Genomic DNA, 16,943 nt, shown 5'->3' with positions numbered 1-16,943 from the left:
TCTCAGTAATACGCCTCAGCACCTCAGTGTATAAAGAACCTCGATTATTCCTGGGGTAAAAAGAGCAGCCGAGAGGGGATCATGCAAACGGAAGCCACAGAGAAGAACACGTAACACAGGTTTCCAGGTTTGAAAATTGGGAGGAGGGAGTTGCTGTTGTGGTTCAACGGGTTGAGAACCGGAAGAGTACCCATGAGGATGTAGGTTCGATCCCTGGCCCCTGCTCAGTGGCTTAAGGATGCGTGAGCTGCAGTGTAGGCCACAGATATGGCCCAGATCTGGTGTTGCTGTGGCTGTGGTGCAGGCTGGCAGCTGCAGCTCCGATTCAACCCCTAGCCTGGAAACTTCCATATGCTGCAGGTATGGCCCCTAAAAAGCAAAAAAAAAAAAAAAAAAAAAACCACAACTCTGACTGTGCCCCAGGGGCCACTCGGCAGTGTCCAGGGGCGCTTCTGGTGGCCCTACTGGGGGGGGGTGCTCCTGGCACTTGCTGGGGGGAGGTGGCGCTCAGTCCCCAGAGTGCACAGGACGCCCCCAATTGTAACTAAGCAGGACCCTGCCGTGTCTTCCCGGGGCAGCCCTTCCCCCACATGCTGGGCTTTCGCTCCTCCCTGAAGTGTAACATGTATCTTGTTGGAGCTTGACGGGAACAGCATGACCTGTCCTCTGTGGGCAGCTGCACCAACACAGGATTTCTGCACGTTTGCAACAGCCAGGCACGCCCCTCCCTCCGCTGCCTTCAACAGCGCTTTGCAACTGTGGTCCTGGGAGTTTAGGAGATGTGGGGGGCACGAGGCAGCTGTCTCCTTGCCTGGCTCTGTAATCCACCTGCCTCTGCTCCCAAGTCTGGCATTCCAGTTTGTCTGGCTTCCAGGCATACCCGGCACAGGGACTGGTGCCGACGCCATCCATGTCCTCCAGGCACAAGGTCCATAGTTACAGGAACGCCCACCCACAGGAATTTGCAAAGCGTTCTTTTCTTTGCATCTTCCCCAGAGCTGGGTCCCTGGCCATGGAAACCACACTGGGCACCGGAAAGGTGGATGTGCCCAGTGTGTCAGGAACAGACGTGTAACAGGAAACCGCCGAGGGCGGTGGGGAGGCAGCTGGTTTACCAGGCAGACGTGGAAAGGCCGGGAGAATGATGAGGAACCAAAGCAGGAGGAGGCAGCAGGGGCGGGAAGTGGGCGGCAGGAATTCGCACCTCCGCCTTGGTTCAAAGCAGGAAGGGGGATGCCGGGCGTGGCCTGGTGCAGCTGAGACCTTCACCGGCAGCTCCTCCCTCCAGCCTCGGCTGCGCGTTGCTGAAAAGGAACGCGGGGACGGCGCGTGGAAGGGAAGCCAGGGGTGATGCGAAGGCAGAAGGTAGAGCCTGCGGGGGTCCCCAAGTCATGGGATCCGGCGTCCCCCGAGCCCCACTGGGATCAAAACCGGCCTCTCCAGCACGCCCGCGCAAGGAGACACTCACGACCTTTGCCTCCCCCTCCATCTGTCCCTTTGTGGTCAGCAAATGTCACAGCCTCTGACTTCAAAAGCGCAGAACCTGCCCTCCGCGGATCCCGGCGGAGCCGCCCCCAGGGGACCAGCCATGAAGGGCCAACCGAGAGGACGCCCACGGCATCGCTTCCGGAGTCCCTCCTGGTCGCTCTCCCCGCAGCCCCAGGCAACCACCGATCCACTCTCGGCCACTCCCGCACTGCTTGCATTTTCTAGAACTTTCTAGGCAAGGAATGTCTGGACATTGAAATATTCCTAGAAACGGAATCCCACAGGGAGTCCTTTGGGTTCTGGCTCCTTTTAACATGTGTCATTATTCTGCAATTTATTCACTTCTTTTTTTCAGCCATGCCCCCAACACATGGAAGTTCCCAGGCCAGGGATGGAACCTACACCCCCGCAGCGACCAGAGCCACAGCAGTGACAATGCCAGATCCTTCACATGCTGAGCCACCAGGGAACTCATGCCTTATTTATTTTTTCTTCTTTTTAGGGCTACACCTGCAGCATAGGAAGCTCCCAGGCTAGGGGCTGAATCAGAGCTGCGGCCAGCCTACACCACAGCCACAGCAACACCAGATCTGAGCTGCGTCTGCAGCTGACACCACAGCTCACAGCAACGCCGGATCCTTAACTCACCGAGTGAGGCCAGGGATGGACCCCGCATCCTCATGGACACTATGTCGTATTCTTAACCTGCTGAGCCGCAACGGGAACTCCATTTTTCGAACAGGCCATTTCTGTAGCTCAAAGAAACAAATTCCAAGGGTCTCTTCCCCCCGTCAATTCCACACTGTTCATCCCACACATTTTTAAGTGCAAACGATAAAAAAAAAAAATGTACTAAAAAAAAGGGTAAGAACCCACGTGTATAACTTTATAAAGGAATGCCTTTCTAAGTGCAGCCGCCGAGCAAGTGCAGCAGCGTCGGATGGCTCACTTTGCCATCCAGTTAAAAGTGGGAAATGACAAAAATGAAGTGGCACATGACAAAAGGGGTGGAAATGGGCAAAGCAGGCACACCGGCTCTGGGTACAAAGGCAAAGGCACAGCAGGCTCTGCCCAGAGACTGTGACACACATTCCCCTTCAAATGCACCCTTCTCACGGAGATAATGCGCCTCGGGGACACAGAGCCCTTGGCCCTGCGCAGAGGGCATGTCACGCTCTGCTGAGTCATTTCTCCTTCCCTGACGGGCTCACGCTGTCCACAGGGACTGGCTTCAAAGTGCTGCTGGAAGCCACTAAGTGGTGTTCTTTCCGCGAGACTCCTCTCTTGCAAACGGAGACTGTATGTTCAGGCGGCCCTGGGGACCGGGCTGTCATCGCCAGCCACTCACCTCCCGGCACAACTCGGAAGCACCTGTCAGAGGGTTTCAGAGAACTGAGGGCAGCAGCCTTAGAGGCAGGCAGCCTGGGGTGGGGTGGGTGGGTGTTCTCTTGCCTGAAAAGGCGCCTGGGCAACACGGCGCCTGGGGAAAACACACCTGGCAAAAGCACCTGGGAAAGGCGAGTGCCAGCAGGGGCCAGGCCACCAGGGGCCAGAGCTGTGTTTTCCTCGTGCTGCAGCCCCGTCCACTCGCTGGGGGGGGAAGGTCCAGGGAGGCTACACGAAGGTGGCCAGGGCCTAAAGGATGGAGATGGAGCAGGGGGCAGTGACATGGGGACCAGGCAGGTAGCCGCACTCAGGCCTCGTGGGGGAAGGGGGCCCTGCGGAAGCAAGGCTGAACCTGGACGCCCAGCGGGGCACTAACCAGCCATGGGGAGTGATGAGGGGTCTCCCCAGACAGGGAGCATCTTCCAGGTAGAAGAGATCTGAGTCCTGTTATTTTTACAAATACTCCCAGTTTCCCAAAGGTCTGGGAATACGTGGCCTCACGTTCATCAACCACAGATCACCTGGGACCTTTCGGTTCCCAAAGCATGAACTAAGGAACAAAACGCGATAAACCCCAAAGGACTGAGGAAACAGGGCAGAGTCGATGGTAATTCCTTTTTGTCCACACCCACATCACAGGGAATTTCCTGGGGCCAGGGACTGACCCCGAGCCATGGCAGCGACCGGAGCCACAGCAGTGACAATGCTGGATCCTTAACCCCACTGAGCCACCAGGGAACTCCCAGAGTTGATTCTTTTTATGAGAAAAAGAATTCACTGAAAGCTGCTAACTCATCCAACAGAACCAAAGTGGGGAGGAACTCGGGAATTCATCTGAGGGAAAAAAAAATCCGTGGGAGCCAGTCATCCCACAAAAAGCCAACCTGGCCAGTGATGGAGGAAATACAGGCTGTTTTGTTCTTCTTTGCGTATCATAGGGGCGACACAGACGATGCCACAGCATGGTCCCCTTGACTTGATGGGCACCGCCTTCCTAGGCGCAAGCGTGTCCGCATACATGGATCTCTCTTTTCTTTTTCCTTTTCACCGCCGCACCTGCAGCATATGGAAGTTCCCAAGCTAGGGGTCAAATAGGAGCTACAGGTGCCAGCCGACACCACAGCCACAGCTGCGTGGGATCTGAGCTGCGTCTGTGACCTGCGCCACAGCTCACAACAACGCTGGATCCTTCACCCACAGACCGAGGCCAGGGATGGAACCCGCATCCTCACGGACACTCTGTCAGATTCTTAACCCACTGAGTCCAACGGGTGTATCTCAAAAGGCCCTGGAACCATGAGACTGGAGCAGGAAATTGGGAGGTTAGAGTGACGCCTCTACCCCGGTTTCACTGATGCTGGTTTTCCAGGACCAGCACAGCCTGTGGGACGTGTCCCCTGCCTGTGGGATAAAAGGTCTAACCTCTGAGTCATTCCCAGGGACCACACTCAAGATTCCCACATCCTCCCTCCAGGGGCCAGCCTGGGATCTGCTTTGTAACCTGTATACTGAATGAATCCATGACTGAGGGTCATTTTGAGAGAAAAAAGTCAGAAATAACCTAAACATCCCACCCAAAGAGAAATAATTCAAGCTCTTAAGGCAGCCAATAAAAATCACAAGGTTGGGAGTTCCCTGGAGGCTCTATGGGTTAAGGATCTAGTGTTGTCACTGCAGTGGCTCAGGTTCCTGCTCCCGCGTGGGTTCAATCCCTAGCCTAGGAATTTCCACATGCCGCAGATGCGGCCAAAAAAAAATGTTTTTTTCACAAGGTTAAGGAAATTTTCAGAATGTGGGTGAAAGTTGCTAACAAAATAATAAATAAACATGATCATTCTACTTTTTAGAAATTTGGTGTCCAAGGAGTTGCTGTTGCGGCTCAGTGAGTTAAGAACCCGACACAGTGTCTGTGAGGATGCAGGTTTGACCCTTGGCTTTGCTTGGTGGGTAAAGGATTCGATGTTGCTGCAAGCTGTGGCATAGGTCACAGATGTGGCTCAGATCGCACATGGCTGTGGCTGCGGTGAAGGCCTGCAGCTGCAGCTCCAATTCAACCCCTATCCTGGGAACTTCCACATGCTGCAGCTGCGGCTCGAAAGAGAAAAAAAAATGTTTGGTGCCCAGCAAAGAAATACACCAACTATAACTGGTGGTTATTACCAAGAAGGGCATTTTTTTCTGCGTTATCATTTTCCTAAGTCTTACTGATAATTCTCAATTTTTGTTTTAAATTATAAAGAAAATAAAAACCATGCCCTTCCGAAGTGAGCGTGTAGATTTTTGCATCAAGAAGCTGAAATTCATCCAATGCCTATGTTATAGCCTTGACCCACCCCCACCCCCACCCATGTCCTGGCCCCATGAGCTGCAGCGGGCCAGGCAGAGGGCAGCTGGGGTGGGCCACTGGGCGCCTGCTCCCACATTCTTGGCTCTGCCATCTGCCCCTTCTGAGGCTCTTTTTTCTTCCCTCCCCACTTCCAAATTCTCTCCATCCTCTCAACCAGGACCTCAGCCACACCAGACAATTTCCCTGCTGGAAATGTGTCTTGTCCCCACTAAGGCCACGTGCTCCAGGGCTTTCCCTTCTCACCCACCTCACCCGGAAGCGGTGGGGGGGCTCAGCTTCCTCCCAGGAAATCAGCTGGGCGGACCTGATTTTCTGAGCTTGACAGTGGGGCGGTGGGGGGGGGGGAGCTTCATGTTCACACATCATTTATGCTCTCTCTAGGGGGGGCACTGATGTCTATTCCTTCCTGGAAAACCATGTTTTAAACACAGCGTTTCTACTAGTGCTTTCCATGTGAAGGCCAAAATGTCTCCCAGGATTAAATGGTTAACTCTTCACGAGCCAGGCCTCTGATGTTGTATGAACCCCATGGAAACCGGATGCTGGACCAGCCCTGTGGAAACCAGATGCTGGACCAACTCCATGGCAACCGGATGCTGGACCAACCCCCATGGAAACCAGATGCTGGACCAGCCCTGTGGAAACCAGATGCTGGACCAACTCCATGGCAACCGGATGCTGGACCAACCCCCACGGAAACCAGATGCTGGACCAGCCCTGTGGAAACCAGATGCTGGACCAACTCCTTGGCAACCGGATGCTGGACCAACCCCCATGGAAACCAGATGCTGGACCAGCCCTGTGGAAACCAGATGCTGGACCAACTCCATGGCAACCGATGCTGGACCAACACCATGGAAACCAGATGCTGGACCAGCCCTGTGGAAATCAGATGCTGTATCAATTCCATGGAAACCAGATGCTGGACCAACACCATGGAAACCAGATGCTGGACCAGCCCTGTGGCAACCAGATGCTCTATCAGCCCCATGGAAACCAGATACTGGACTCACTAGGAGGCTGAATCCCTCTTTCCACATCCTTTTATCTCCTTCCCATACATGTTCGACATCCTGCTTGGGGGCCCAGAGACTTTAAATAAAAAAATGGCGTTCTCCATCTTGCCCCAGGACCCCATGATGCCCCCTACAAAGTGTCCGTGATCCCCTTGTAGCTAAGCTCAAACGCGGCCCCAGAGCCCTGGCTGCCTTGATTTGGAAAAACAAAGAATGGTGACATTGCTCCTGATCGACTCTTCCACAGAGAAATTGGGTGGCTTCTGGCGGTCACAGGACACCCCAGACCCCACCACCAACACCCCCACGCTTATCAAAGCTCGGCTCGGATGCCCCCATCAGCAGGTGAATGAGGCTTCGTGCCTCGGTTTCCCGATCTGTAACACCAAGGTAAGGACGCCTGCTGGGGGGGGGGGGCGGTGTGTGAAAATAATTCATATCGTGGAGAGCTTGGGGTCCGTAGATGCAAACTAGGACATTGAGAGTGGAGAAGCCATGAGGTCCTGCTGCCCAGCACAGGGAACTCTGTCCAGTCTCTTGGGATAGACCAGGATGGAAAAGAGCATAAGAAAAAGAATGCCTCTGTGTGTGTGTGCGTGTGTGTGTCTGGGTCACAATGCTGTCCAAGAGAAATGGCCACAGCTCTGTAGAGCAACTATAATACAACTAAAATTACATTTAAAAGAAGAAAAAAACGAGCATCACACAGTATGGACAGCACGTAGGAGGGTGCCCCGCCCAGAGAGACTGATGTGCCTGTCGGCCCTTTGTCAAACGCTAGTATTATTAGTATTACGACGAATTCTATAATTCTGAGGAGAAAAGTGCTGCCTGACATGATACATCTCAGTCTGTGCTTAGACGCACAGGTTGGCTACACTTATTGACAGAGCCCAGACACAGCCTTCAGATGGTACAGAGAGAGACCTCCAGGTGGGATGAAAGACGCGGAGAGCATCCCATCGTCACGGACACACAGGGTGTAGACTCTCAGGCATGGTCATAAATATGGACACGGAGGTAGAAGCAGACAGGCGCACCTCCCTCGACTCGAAACAGATACTATGTAATCCAAGAAAGAACACATCTGCTCATACGCTGGTCCAGTCGCCACACGAGACAGTGGGAGGATGATTAGAAATCGTAAGTCAAACATGAATAGCCGGGGAGCCAGTTACAACCCGGAAATCCTGCCAAGCGAGAGCCCCCCAGGCGCCTCTACCAGGCATCTTTCTTCCCTAACAGTATCCGCTTGACATTCAATTCCACCCGCAAGGGCACCAGGAGGCCCCAGGATTTACAGCCCATAATGGAGGCTGGAGGGGCTGCCTCTGCCCAATTCCCTCCTGAGGGCCAGTGACCCCTGGCCGTCTGGCAGCACCTCTCTCTGGGTTTTGGACTCTGCCCCCTTGTGTATGATGCCAAGATGCTTTAAGTGGCACCATCACCATCGCTGGAAGAGCCCTTGGGGCCCCTCCCATTGGGGGCCCCCAGAGGCCACCTGTTCTGTGTACAGGGACGACCACCTTCCAGCCCCTCCGCCCACGCTGTGGAATCGCGACACATCCCTAGTCGATCCCGCTGGGCAGGACGTACCCCAGACATCACATGCAGGGGTGGGAAATCTAAGCATCATAGCACAGGGGGCTGGCAGGGGGACAGGAGGGGTCCTGGGAACCAGCAGCCATGCCCCGTTACAAATGACAGGTGGGCAACATCATCACTACAATGAAGCCAGGAGCTGAGCCCACCTCCCTGCCTCACCGGCCCTCCACGTCCTGCTTCCACGGCCCAGTTCTCAACGGCAGCTGACAGATTCTCTGGAAATTGTCACGCACAAAAATCTAAGATTAAGGTAATGAAAAGACAAGGGCTGCGAACCCTGGGAAGCGTCATCCTGACAAGTTCGGGCGGTAACATCTCAGCATAGACATTTTAAAGGGGCCAGGAGGCTGCCAACACGGTAGGTCTCATCAAGGCAACATCGTTTCCAAAAACTTGTCTAATACCTAAAAGGGAATATTACACAGCCACAAATAAGAAGGCAGTCATGTCATGCGCAGCAACATGGATGGACCTAGAGATGATTACACTAAGTGAAGTAAGTCAGAAAGAGAAAGGCTAAAACCACATGCCATCTCTTCCATGTGGAATCTAAAATATGGCACGAATGGGGAGTTCCCATTGCGGCTGAGCAGGTGAAGAACCTGACATCGTATCCAGGAGAATGAGGGTTCAGTCCCTGGCCTGGCTCAGGGGATTAAGGATCTGGCGATGCTGCCAGTGGCTCAGGTAGGGCATTGCTGTGGTTGTGGCGCAGGCTGGCAGCTGCAGCGCCCATTTGACCCCTGGCTCTGGGAACATCCATATGCCGCACGCGTGGCCGTTATAATTATGGGGGGTGGGGTGGCCCAAATGAGCCAGTCTACAGAACAGACACAGACTCACAGACACGGAGAACAGACTTGTGGTTGTCAAGAGGGAGGGAAGACAGGGGAGGGGTGGACGGGGAGTTCGGGGTTCATAGATGCAAACTCGTACATAGAGGAGGGATCAGCAACAAAGTCCTTCTGTCCGGTACAGGGACCTCTATTCCATATCCTGTGATCAACCATCACAGAAAAGAAGCTGAAAAAGAGTGGATGCGGGTGTATATATGTGTCACTCGATCGCTCTGCTGTACAGCTGAAGCTAACACAGCATGGTCAATCAACTATATTCCAATAAAGTTAAACAAACACACAACAAGACAAAACGACCCTGTTTGCTCCACGATGAATTCCCAGAGACGACAGGTCAACCAGAAGGTGGAAGGCTGATGGGGCGGGAGCTCCCCCTGCTGTCCATCCTGACAAGTGCTCACTCACACCTGAAGCTGGCTTCCTAAAAAGGACACCAGTGTCATTTCCCCCCCCACCGCCCCACCCCTGACCTTCTGATCCCACCTGTGCAGGTCCCTCTCACCTGGTGGGGGGACCCCTGCCTTCAGTTTTCTCAGTGGCTGAGCTGTTCAGGGTGGCTCCACATGGCCCAGCATAGTGACAACCCCCCCCAGCCACCTGTCTGTGCCCCCTTCCCCACTGCTAGGACTCCCCACTCCCACCCCAGCCACCTGTCTGTGCGCACTCCCCACTGCTAGGACCCCTCCCGGCTCCCAGCCCCCTCTCCTTGGAGCACAGAGCCAGCCCCCTTGGGGGACAATGGCGCCCACGCATTCACCTCCCCTGTGCCTGGTGCAGACAGAGGAGGGTGGCCGGGCCGGGCTCAGGTGTGCATCTCCCAGGGCCCTCTGCAGGTGCGCCCACCTGGAGCCGGCCACACTGTCAGGGACTCCTCCGGGGCTGGCTCACTCCCCCTCTGCTGCTTCTCCAAATGCACAGAACAGGAACCCTAACTTCCACGCATGGGGCGGAACTGTCTGTCCTCTGTTCTCTGTCCCCTGGCGACCCTGACTCCCCCCGTGTCCTCCAAAGCCAGCAGCCTTCCGTCTCCTGGCTGGGCCATCGCGTCCGCCTCGAGGGGACTGTGCCCAAGGTCCTTTACAGGGGGATTTGTTTCAATGACGGAAAAAGACACAGAGCATCAAATGGACCCTGTCGACCGCTTTTAAGTGGTGTTGATTGTATTCATGTTGCTGTACGACCACCCTGCCATCGCCGCCAGAATGTCCTCATCTTCCCGCCTTGAAACACCGTCCCCATGAAACACTGGCTCCCGTCCCCCTCGCCCAGCCCCTGGCCCCCCATCTACTTTATGCCTCTGTGGACCTGACTCCTGGGGACCCCCTGTAAGTGGAATCCTATAGGGCTTGTCCTTCTGTGACTGGCTTATGTCACCCAGCATCAGGACCTCAAGGTCCATCCATGTTGCAGCCTGTGTCAGGATGTTCCCTCTTCCTCAGAAAACTAAATACGGAGCTTCCGTAGGACCCAGCCATCCCACTCCTGAGCCTCTAATGCAGACAAAACCATAATTCAACAAGACCCATGCACCCCTATGTTCACAGCAGCCCTATTCCCAAGAGCCAAGACATGGCAACAACCTAAACGTCCATCGACAGATGAAGGGATTCAGAAGATGTGGTCCATATGCACAATGGAATACGACTCAGTCATGAAAAAGACAATCCCATTTGCAGCAACATGGATGCAACTAGAGACTCTCACACGAAGTGAAGTCAGTCAAAGACAAAGACAATACGATATCACTTCTACGTGGAATCTAAAATTCGGAACAAGCAGAAACAGACTGACACAGAGAACAGACTTGGGGTTGCCGGGGGGTGGGGGAGGGAGTGGGCTGGATGGAGAGTTTCAGGTTCGTAGATGCAAACTGTGCCCTGGAGGATGGATTAGCCATGAGGTCCTCCTGTGCAGCAGAGGGAACTCCGTCCAGTCTCCTGGGATAGAAACAGCTTGGTTGTTTCCACGTTTCGGCTGCTGGAATAACTCTGCTGTGAATATGCATGTGCATGCGTCTGGGTGAAAAGATGTTTTCATTTCTCACCCTGCAACTTATATGAAGCAAATGTTTGTAAGCATCTTTCATTTTTTTTATTTTTAGGGCCGCACCCACAGCCTATGGAGGTTCCCAGGCTAGGGGTTGAATCAGATCAGCAGCTTCAGGTCTACACCACAACCACGGCAACACCAGATCTGAGCCACATCTGCAACCTACACCACAGCTCACAGCAACGCCAGATCCTTAACCCTCTGAGCAAGACCAGGGATGGAACCTGCATCCTCACAGACAATATGTCGGGGTCTTTTTTTTTTCTTTCAGGGCCGCACCCACGCAGCCTATGCCACAGCCACGCCATATCCAAAGATCCAAGCTGCGTTGGGACCTACACCACAGTCACAGCACTGCTGGACCCTTAGCCCACTGAGAGGGCCAGGGATTGAACCCGCGTCCTCATGGATTCTGGGTGGGTCCGTTAACCACTGAGTCACAACAAGAACTCCTGTGAGCATCTTTCAAGACAGATGTTCCCACATGTGGAGGGTGTTGGCCTTGGCGCAGCGCTGGGGAGCCTGAATTTGGAGGGAGGAGCAAGGAATGACAGGGCATAATTGTGCCGGCTCCCAACTCTGCTGCACAACCGGATCAGTGAACCGCAGGTCTCTGGAGGGAGCCTGAGCAGTAGAACTGATGTGACAAGCACAGCGCCCACCCCTCATCCTGGGTCTGCAGCCTCTGCATCCCGGGGTCAGAGACGCCGCCCCAGATGGCACGGGGGAAACTTCCACCACTATAGTGACCATTTCATCAGGTGTCCAACCCAGACGGGGGTCCTCAAAAGCCAGCTCTGGTCCAGAGGGCTCACCCGCTCCGGACTCAGGCATCAAGCCCCTTGGGTGGCGAGAATGGAGGCTGAGTTCCCACAGGATGTGCCAGAGAGTGCGGAGAAAGGAGACACTGACTGGGGGAGCGGCGCCCCCACCCCAGAGCCCCCACCCCACAGAGACTCCTCGGCAGGTGTTCTGCCTCAACCTCGTTTTGTGAGTCAGCATTCTGGAGGGCTCCAGGCACGCCTCTTCCCGAGACACTGGAAGAAGGGGGATGTTTGGAGAAAATGTCACACTTCAGAGACCCTCCCAGGTCCCAGAGAAAGAATCCAAGCTGCGAAACTGGGCTGAGGTTTCTTTAAAAAGATCTGTGTATGTCTGGAAAAGACGGAGAAAGGACCCTCTGCCGTTGCCGTTCCCGCTGTGGCTCAGTGGGCTAAGAACCGACATAGTCTCTCTGAGGACACAGGTTCGATCCCTAGCCTTGCTCTGTGGGTTAAGGATCCAGCATTGCCGTGAGCTGTGGTGTAGGCCGCAGATGCAGCTGGGATCCTGCATTGCTGTGGCTGTGGTGTCGACTGGCAGCTGGAGCTCCGATTTGACCCCTAGCCTGGGGACTTCCACATGCTGCAGGTCTGCCCCCCCCCCAAAAAAAAGGAAGTTCCCATCGTGGCTCAGTGGTTAACGTATCCGACTAGGAACCATGAGGTTGCAGGTTCCACCCCTGGCCTCGCTCAGTGGGTTAAGGATCTGGCGTTGCCGTGAGCTGTGGTGTAGGTCACAGATGTGGCTCGGATCCCGTGTTGCTGTGGCTCTGGCGTAGGCCAGAGGCTACAGCTCCAATTAGACTCCTAGCCTGGGAACCTCCAAATGCCATGGGTGCAACCCTAGAAAATACAAAAAAAAAAATTTAAAGGAAAAGAAAAAAAATTGAAGTGAAATTTCTCAAAAAAGGACGGGTGTGGGGATTCTCCACCCTTATTTACAACCTGGATAACAGCGGCTCTCACTCTTTATGTGTATCCGCTCTTTATGGGGGGAAATGATGTAAAAGTGCTTGTTTTCATGGACCCTGGCAGGTTCAAGGTCAGGGGCACGAAGCCAGTGGTCTTCTATTTAGGATCGGTCTTGACTTTGCAGCTAGTGTCTATAAGCTGCCCCACAGCGCCACCTGCTGGCTGCCAGGCAGCCAGGTCCTGCCCCACATGGTCCAGCGTCGCCGTGGCAACAGGAGGACGTCTCCCTTCAAGGTTCACCGGCTGCCCAGAGATGCATCAGGGGAGAAGCCAGAGCAGGCGACTCCTGGAGCCCTGGAGGGTCCCCTCTGTTGAGTCTTCCCGGCCCCTCCGCAGGCCATGGAGGTGGACCAACCCCGGGAGCACACAGTCTCTGACCAGCAGCTGGCTTCCCTGTCATCTTCTTTTTAGGGCCGCACCCACGGCACATGGAAGTTCCCAGGCTAGGGGTGGAATCGGAGCTGCAGCCGCCAGCCTACACCACCGTCATGGCAACACAGGATCCAAGCCACATCTGCGACACCTACACCACAGCTCACAGCAACACCAGATCCTTAAGCCACTGAGCAAGGCCAGGCATCAAACCTGCGTCCTCATGAACACTGTGTCAGGCTCTTAACCTGCTGAGCCACCATGGGAACTCTGGTGAACTAGATGTCTCATTTCCTGGTCAGGCCACGCGGAGGTGACTCAGGGCTACAGGGTTGCAAACCTCGGGACGTTATCTCTTCTGCGGCAGCTAGATTCATGGCGGAACATTGTTCATCAGGTGCTCAGGAGGCGCCCCTGGGATGGAGCCTCTGCAGAGACGATCACAGGGGTTCTAATTTGGGGGGAGTGAGTGTATAGATAGATATATATACACATACAAACATAATAACCATTATTAAAAGATTGCAATTTAATCTAGAATAGGCAACCTCACAGAGTCGGGAAGTAGACGGTGGGGCCAGGGGCTGAGGGAGGGGATGGGGGAGTGGGTGCTGAATGGAGACAGAGTTTCAGTTTGGGAAGATGAGAAAGTTCTGGAGACGGAGGATAGGGGGTGGCTGCTAAACACTATGAATGTCCTCAAGGCTACTGGACTGGACACTTAAAAATGGCATAGGAGTTCCCAGAGCCACTCCGATCCAGGAGGACCTCCTCTCAGACCTTCCTGTGGTTTCTCCTCTGTGACTGTGTCTCCTCTTGTGTCTCTTAGGAGGACCCTGTCCTTGGAGGGAGGGCCCCCCTCATCCAGGGGGACCTCCTCTCAGACCCCTCACTTCATCACATGCAAGGAATGAAATGAAATAAAATAGATCAAACTGGAATGACACACAATCAAATGAAAATAACTGCAAAAACTAAGACAAGACACCCCTCATGGTGACAGGCGGTCGGCATCTGGGAGCGGAAGCTCAGCATCGCTCTCTGGGCGCAAAACCAGGAAATGTGCCAGACATGGCCTCTGGAGAGCAGTCCGTGAGGGGTCTCAGATGACGCTGGGGGTCACTTCCTGGCCAGGATGGCGTCGTAGGTGCCCCCGGTTCTGCGGCACTGGATGTCGTGGAAGCCGGCGGGGGCCAGGAGCGCGCGGTACTGGGCGGGGGTCCGCTCGCGGCCCTCGGTCTGCACGAGCATGTTGAGCGAGTAGAGCTGTGTGGTCAGGGGGCCCCGCCCATCGGCATCCAGGAGGCTCTCAATGACCAGGATGCCGCCGCCTGGAATGGGGAGGCAGGTGCGTGAGTGAGGACGGCCAGGATCAAGCACCTGCTGCCCCTCCTTCTAGGCCCCCGTCCCCGCTGGCTCGTCCACACCCTGGGCATCTTCCATCCTCTCTGGCAGGAGGACCCCTGACCTGGGCACACCCCCCTGGTGTCCCTGCTCCCTTCCAGCTCTAATGGGCAAGGCAGGCCCTGAGTCTCTGGGCAGGTCCACAGGAGAAGACGCAGGGGCGTGTGTGTGCAAACAACGCCCACCCCTCCTGGCCATGTGGGGTCTGACCACATGAGGGGTGTGGCTGCCACAGCTGTCCTCATGCCAATGACCACTGGCTCTCAAGCACAGGGAGACACCTGTCCACTTTACCTTGACCTTAGGAAGGACTGTTTGAGCCAAACTCACTCAAGGCTCCACAAATCCCCCAGGTGTGGGCTGGGAACTGCGGTCTGACGGTCATTTCCAGATTTCAAGCTGCATATAAAATACTTCATTCTTCCCACAAGCTGGAATGTTCTGAGCAGCCCGGGGGCACCCAGGGAGCTTGGGGGTGTCGACCAGCCAGCCTCCTGCTGGCTACAATCTCTCTGCCAGACCACCTGCCCTGCTCGGGTATTTCTGACGCTGATGGAGTTTGACATTGCCACGTCCTTGTACAGGTGTAAATACAGGTAATGATGGGCTATCAAAAGAGCAAAGATGCAGAACACCGGGCAGTAACCTGAGGCATCCTCTAAACTGCCTTGAGCATGGGCTGCACACGCGGCAGATGCTGGATCAGAACTCTCAGAACGAGAAAAGGGAACCCTCCAGCACTGTTGGTGGGAATGTCGATTGGTGCAGCCACCACGGAGAAGGATATGGAGGTTCCTCAGAAAACTACCTACCATAAAATCCAGCAGTCCCACTCCTGGGCATCTATCTTGACCAAACTCTCATTCAAAAATATACATGAGCCCCTATGTTCACAGCAGCACTATTCACAACAGCCAAGACATGGAAACAACCTAAACGTGCATGAATAGAGGATGGATTAAGAAGAAGTGCACACGGAGTTCCCGTCGTGGCGCAGTGGTTAACGAATCCGACTAGGAACCATGAGGTTGCGGGTTCGGTCCCTGCCCTTGCTCAGTGGGTTAACGATCTGGCGTTGCCATGAGCTGTGGTGTAGGTTGCAGACGCGGCTCGGATCCCGCGTTGCTGTGGCTCTGGCATACATAGGCCGGTGGCTACAGCTCTGATTCGACCCCTAGCCTGGGAACCTCCATATGCCGTGGGAGCGGCCCAAAGAAATAGCAAAAAGACAAAAAAAAAAAAGAAGTGCATATACACAATGGAATATTACTCAGCCATAAAAAAGAATGAAACCACGCCATGGGCAGCAACATGGATGGACTTAGAGATTCTCATGCTAAGGGAGGTAAGTCAGACAGAGAAAGACACGTACCACAGGAGATCACTTGTATGTGCAAACTAAAATATGGCACAAATGAAGTTATTTACAAAACAGAAACAGACTCACAGACTTTGAAAACAAACGTGTGGTTACCAAAGGGGAAGGTCGGTGGGGGGAGGAATAAATTAGGAGTTTGGGATTAACAGATACACACTAGCACATATAAACAGATAAACACCAGGGACCTGCTGTACAGCACAGGAAACGTTACCCCGTACTGTGTAATAACCTATATGGGAAAAGCAGCTGAAAAAGACGGATGGATGGATATGGGTCACTGACTCACTTTGCCGGTCTCCTAAAATGAACAGAATCCGGGTATGTCAATTCCACCCCAAGGAAGATTTTTAAAAACTCTCATAGGAGGACAAGACGTCCCCAACCCTTCCAAAGCCAGCGTGAAAGACAGAAAACACAACCGCACTGAGAAAGCCTTCAGCTCTCCAATTCGGGACGGGTAAGAACCACTGACACCCAGAAAGCATCATGCGGATGACAGACCTGGGGAAGAGCACGCCACGGCTCCCCTTCCCAGCTCTTCCCTCGCCATTGAGAAACAAATCCACAAACAGATTTAACCCATTTCCACTCAAAGCACAAAGGCCAGCCTCCCGATCAAATCACGATGATGATGATTTCATTTTATTTTGGCTTTTCCGGGCGGCATGTGTGGCATATGGAGGTTCCCAGGCTAGGAACTGAATTGGGGTTGCAGTTGGGACCTACACCACAGCCACAGCAATGCCCGATCCCAGCCGCGTCTGCGACCTGAAACACGGCTCACGGCAACGCCAGCTCCTTAACCCACGGAGGGAGGCCAGGGATCAAAAACGCATCCTCATGGATGATACTAGTTGGGTTTCCAACCCGCTGAGCCACAGTGGGAACTCCGATGGAGGGGATTTTCACAGGTTTCAACCCATTTTATTAAGGACCTGATCCTCAAACAAAGCACCCATGTAAACGTACAGCGGCTTCGTTGACCAGGTCCTGGGTCCTCTGACACCGTGAACCTGACCCCCACTTCTAGGAGTGTCCCCCAGAGACCAAAACAAGATCCGAGCTTTTTGTGGAATAATTTGCAGCAATGCAGACACGACAGCATTGCCAACAACAGGCGGCTAGTGGAACAGACGCTGGGATGTCCGCAGAGCAGCAGAGAGCAGGGCAAGGCTGAGGACGCTCTCTGCGTCCAGAACCGGGCTTCCTCCCCGTCCAACGGAGAAAGCCCCGGGCAAGGCAGCA

The 16,943-nt window shown here is 54.3% G+C and overlaps 1 protein-coding gene across 1 annotated transcript in view; it reads right to left on the bottom strand.

Annotated features, from left to right (window-relative positions):
- Positions 1–13,955: 13,955 nt before the first annotated feature.
- The window catches only part of ASMT (acetylserotonin O-methyltransferase), a 28,115-nt gene continuing 25,127 nt past the window's right edge, over positions 13,956–16,943 (bottom strand). Inside the window, exon 8 of the mRNA XM_047765549.1 lies at positions 13,956–14,244. Coding sequence (XP_047621505.1) covers positions 14,033–14,244 — 212 coding nt within the window. The 3' untranslated portion in view covers positions 13,956–14,032. The remainder of the gene's footprint in view (positions 14,245–16,943) is intronic.

This window comes from Phacochoerus africanus, chromosome X (assembly GCF_016906955.1).
Source record: "Phacochoerus africanus isolate WHEZ1 chromosome X, ROS_Pafr_v1, whole genome shotgun sequence".
NCBI classification, from domain to species: domain Eukaryota; kingdom Metazoa; phylum Chordata; class Mammalia; order Artiodactyla; family Suidae; genus Phacochoerus; species Phacochoerus africanus.
The sequence above is the reverse complement of the archived record's forward strand: the minus strand, read 5'-3'. Positions and strand labels throughout refer to the sequence as shown.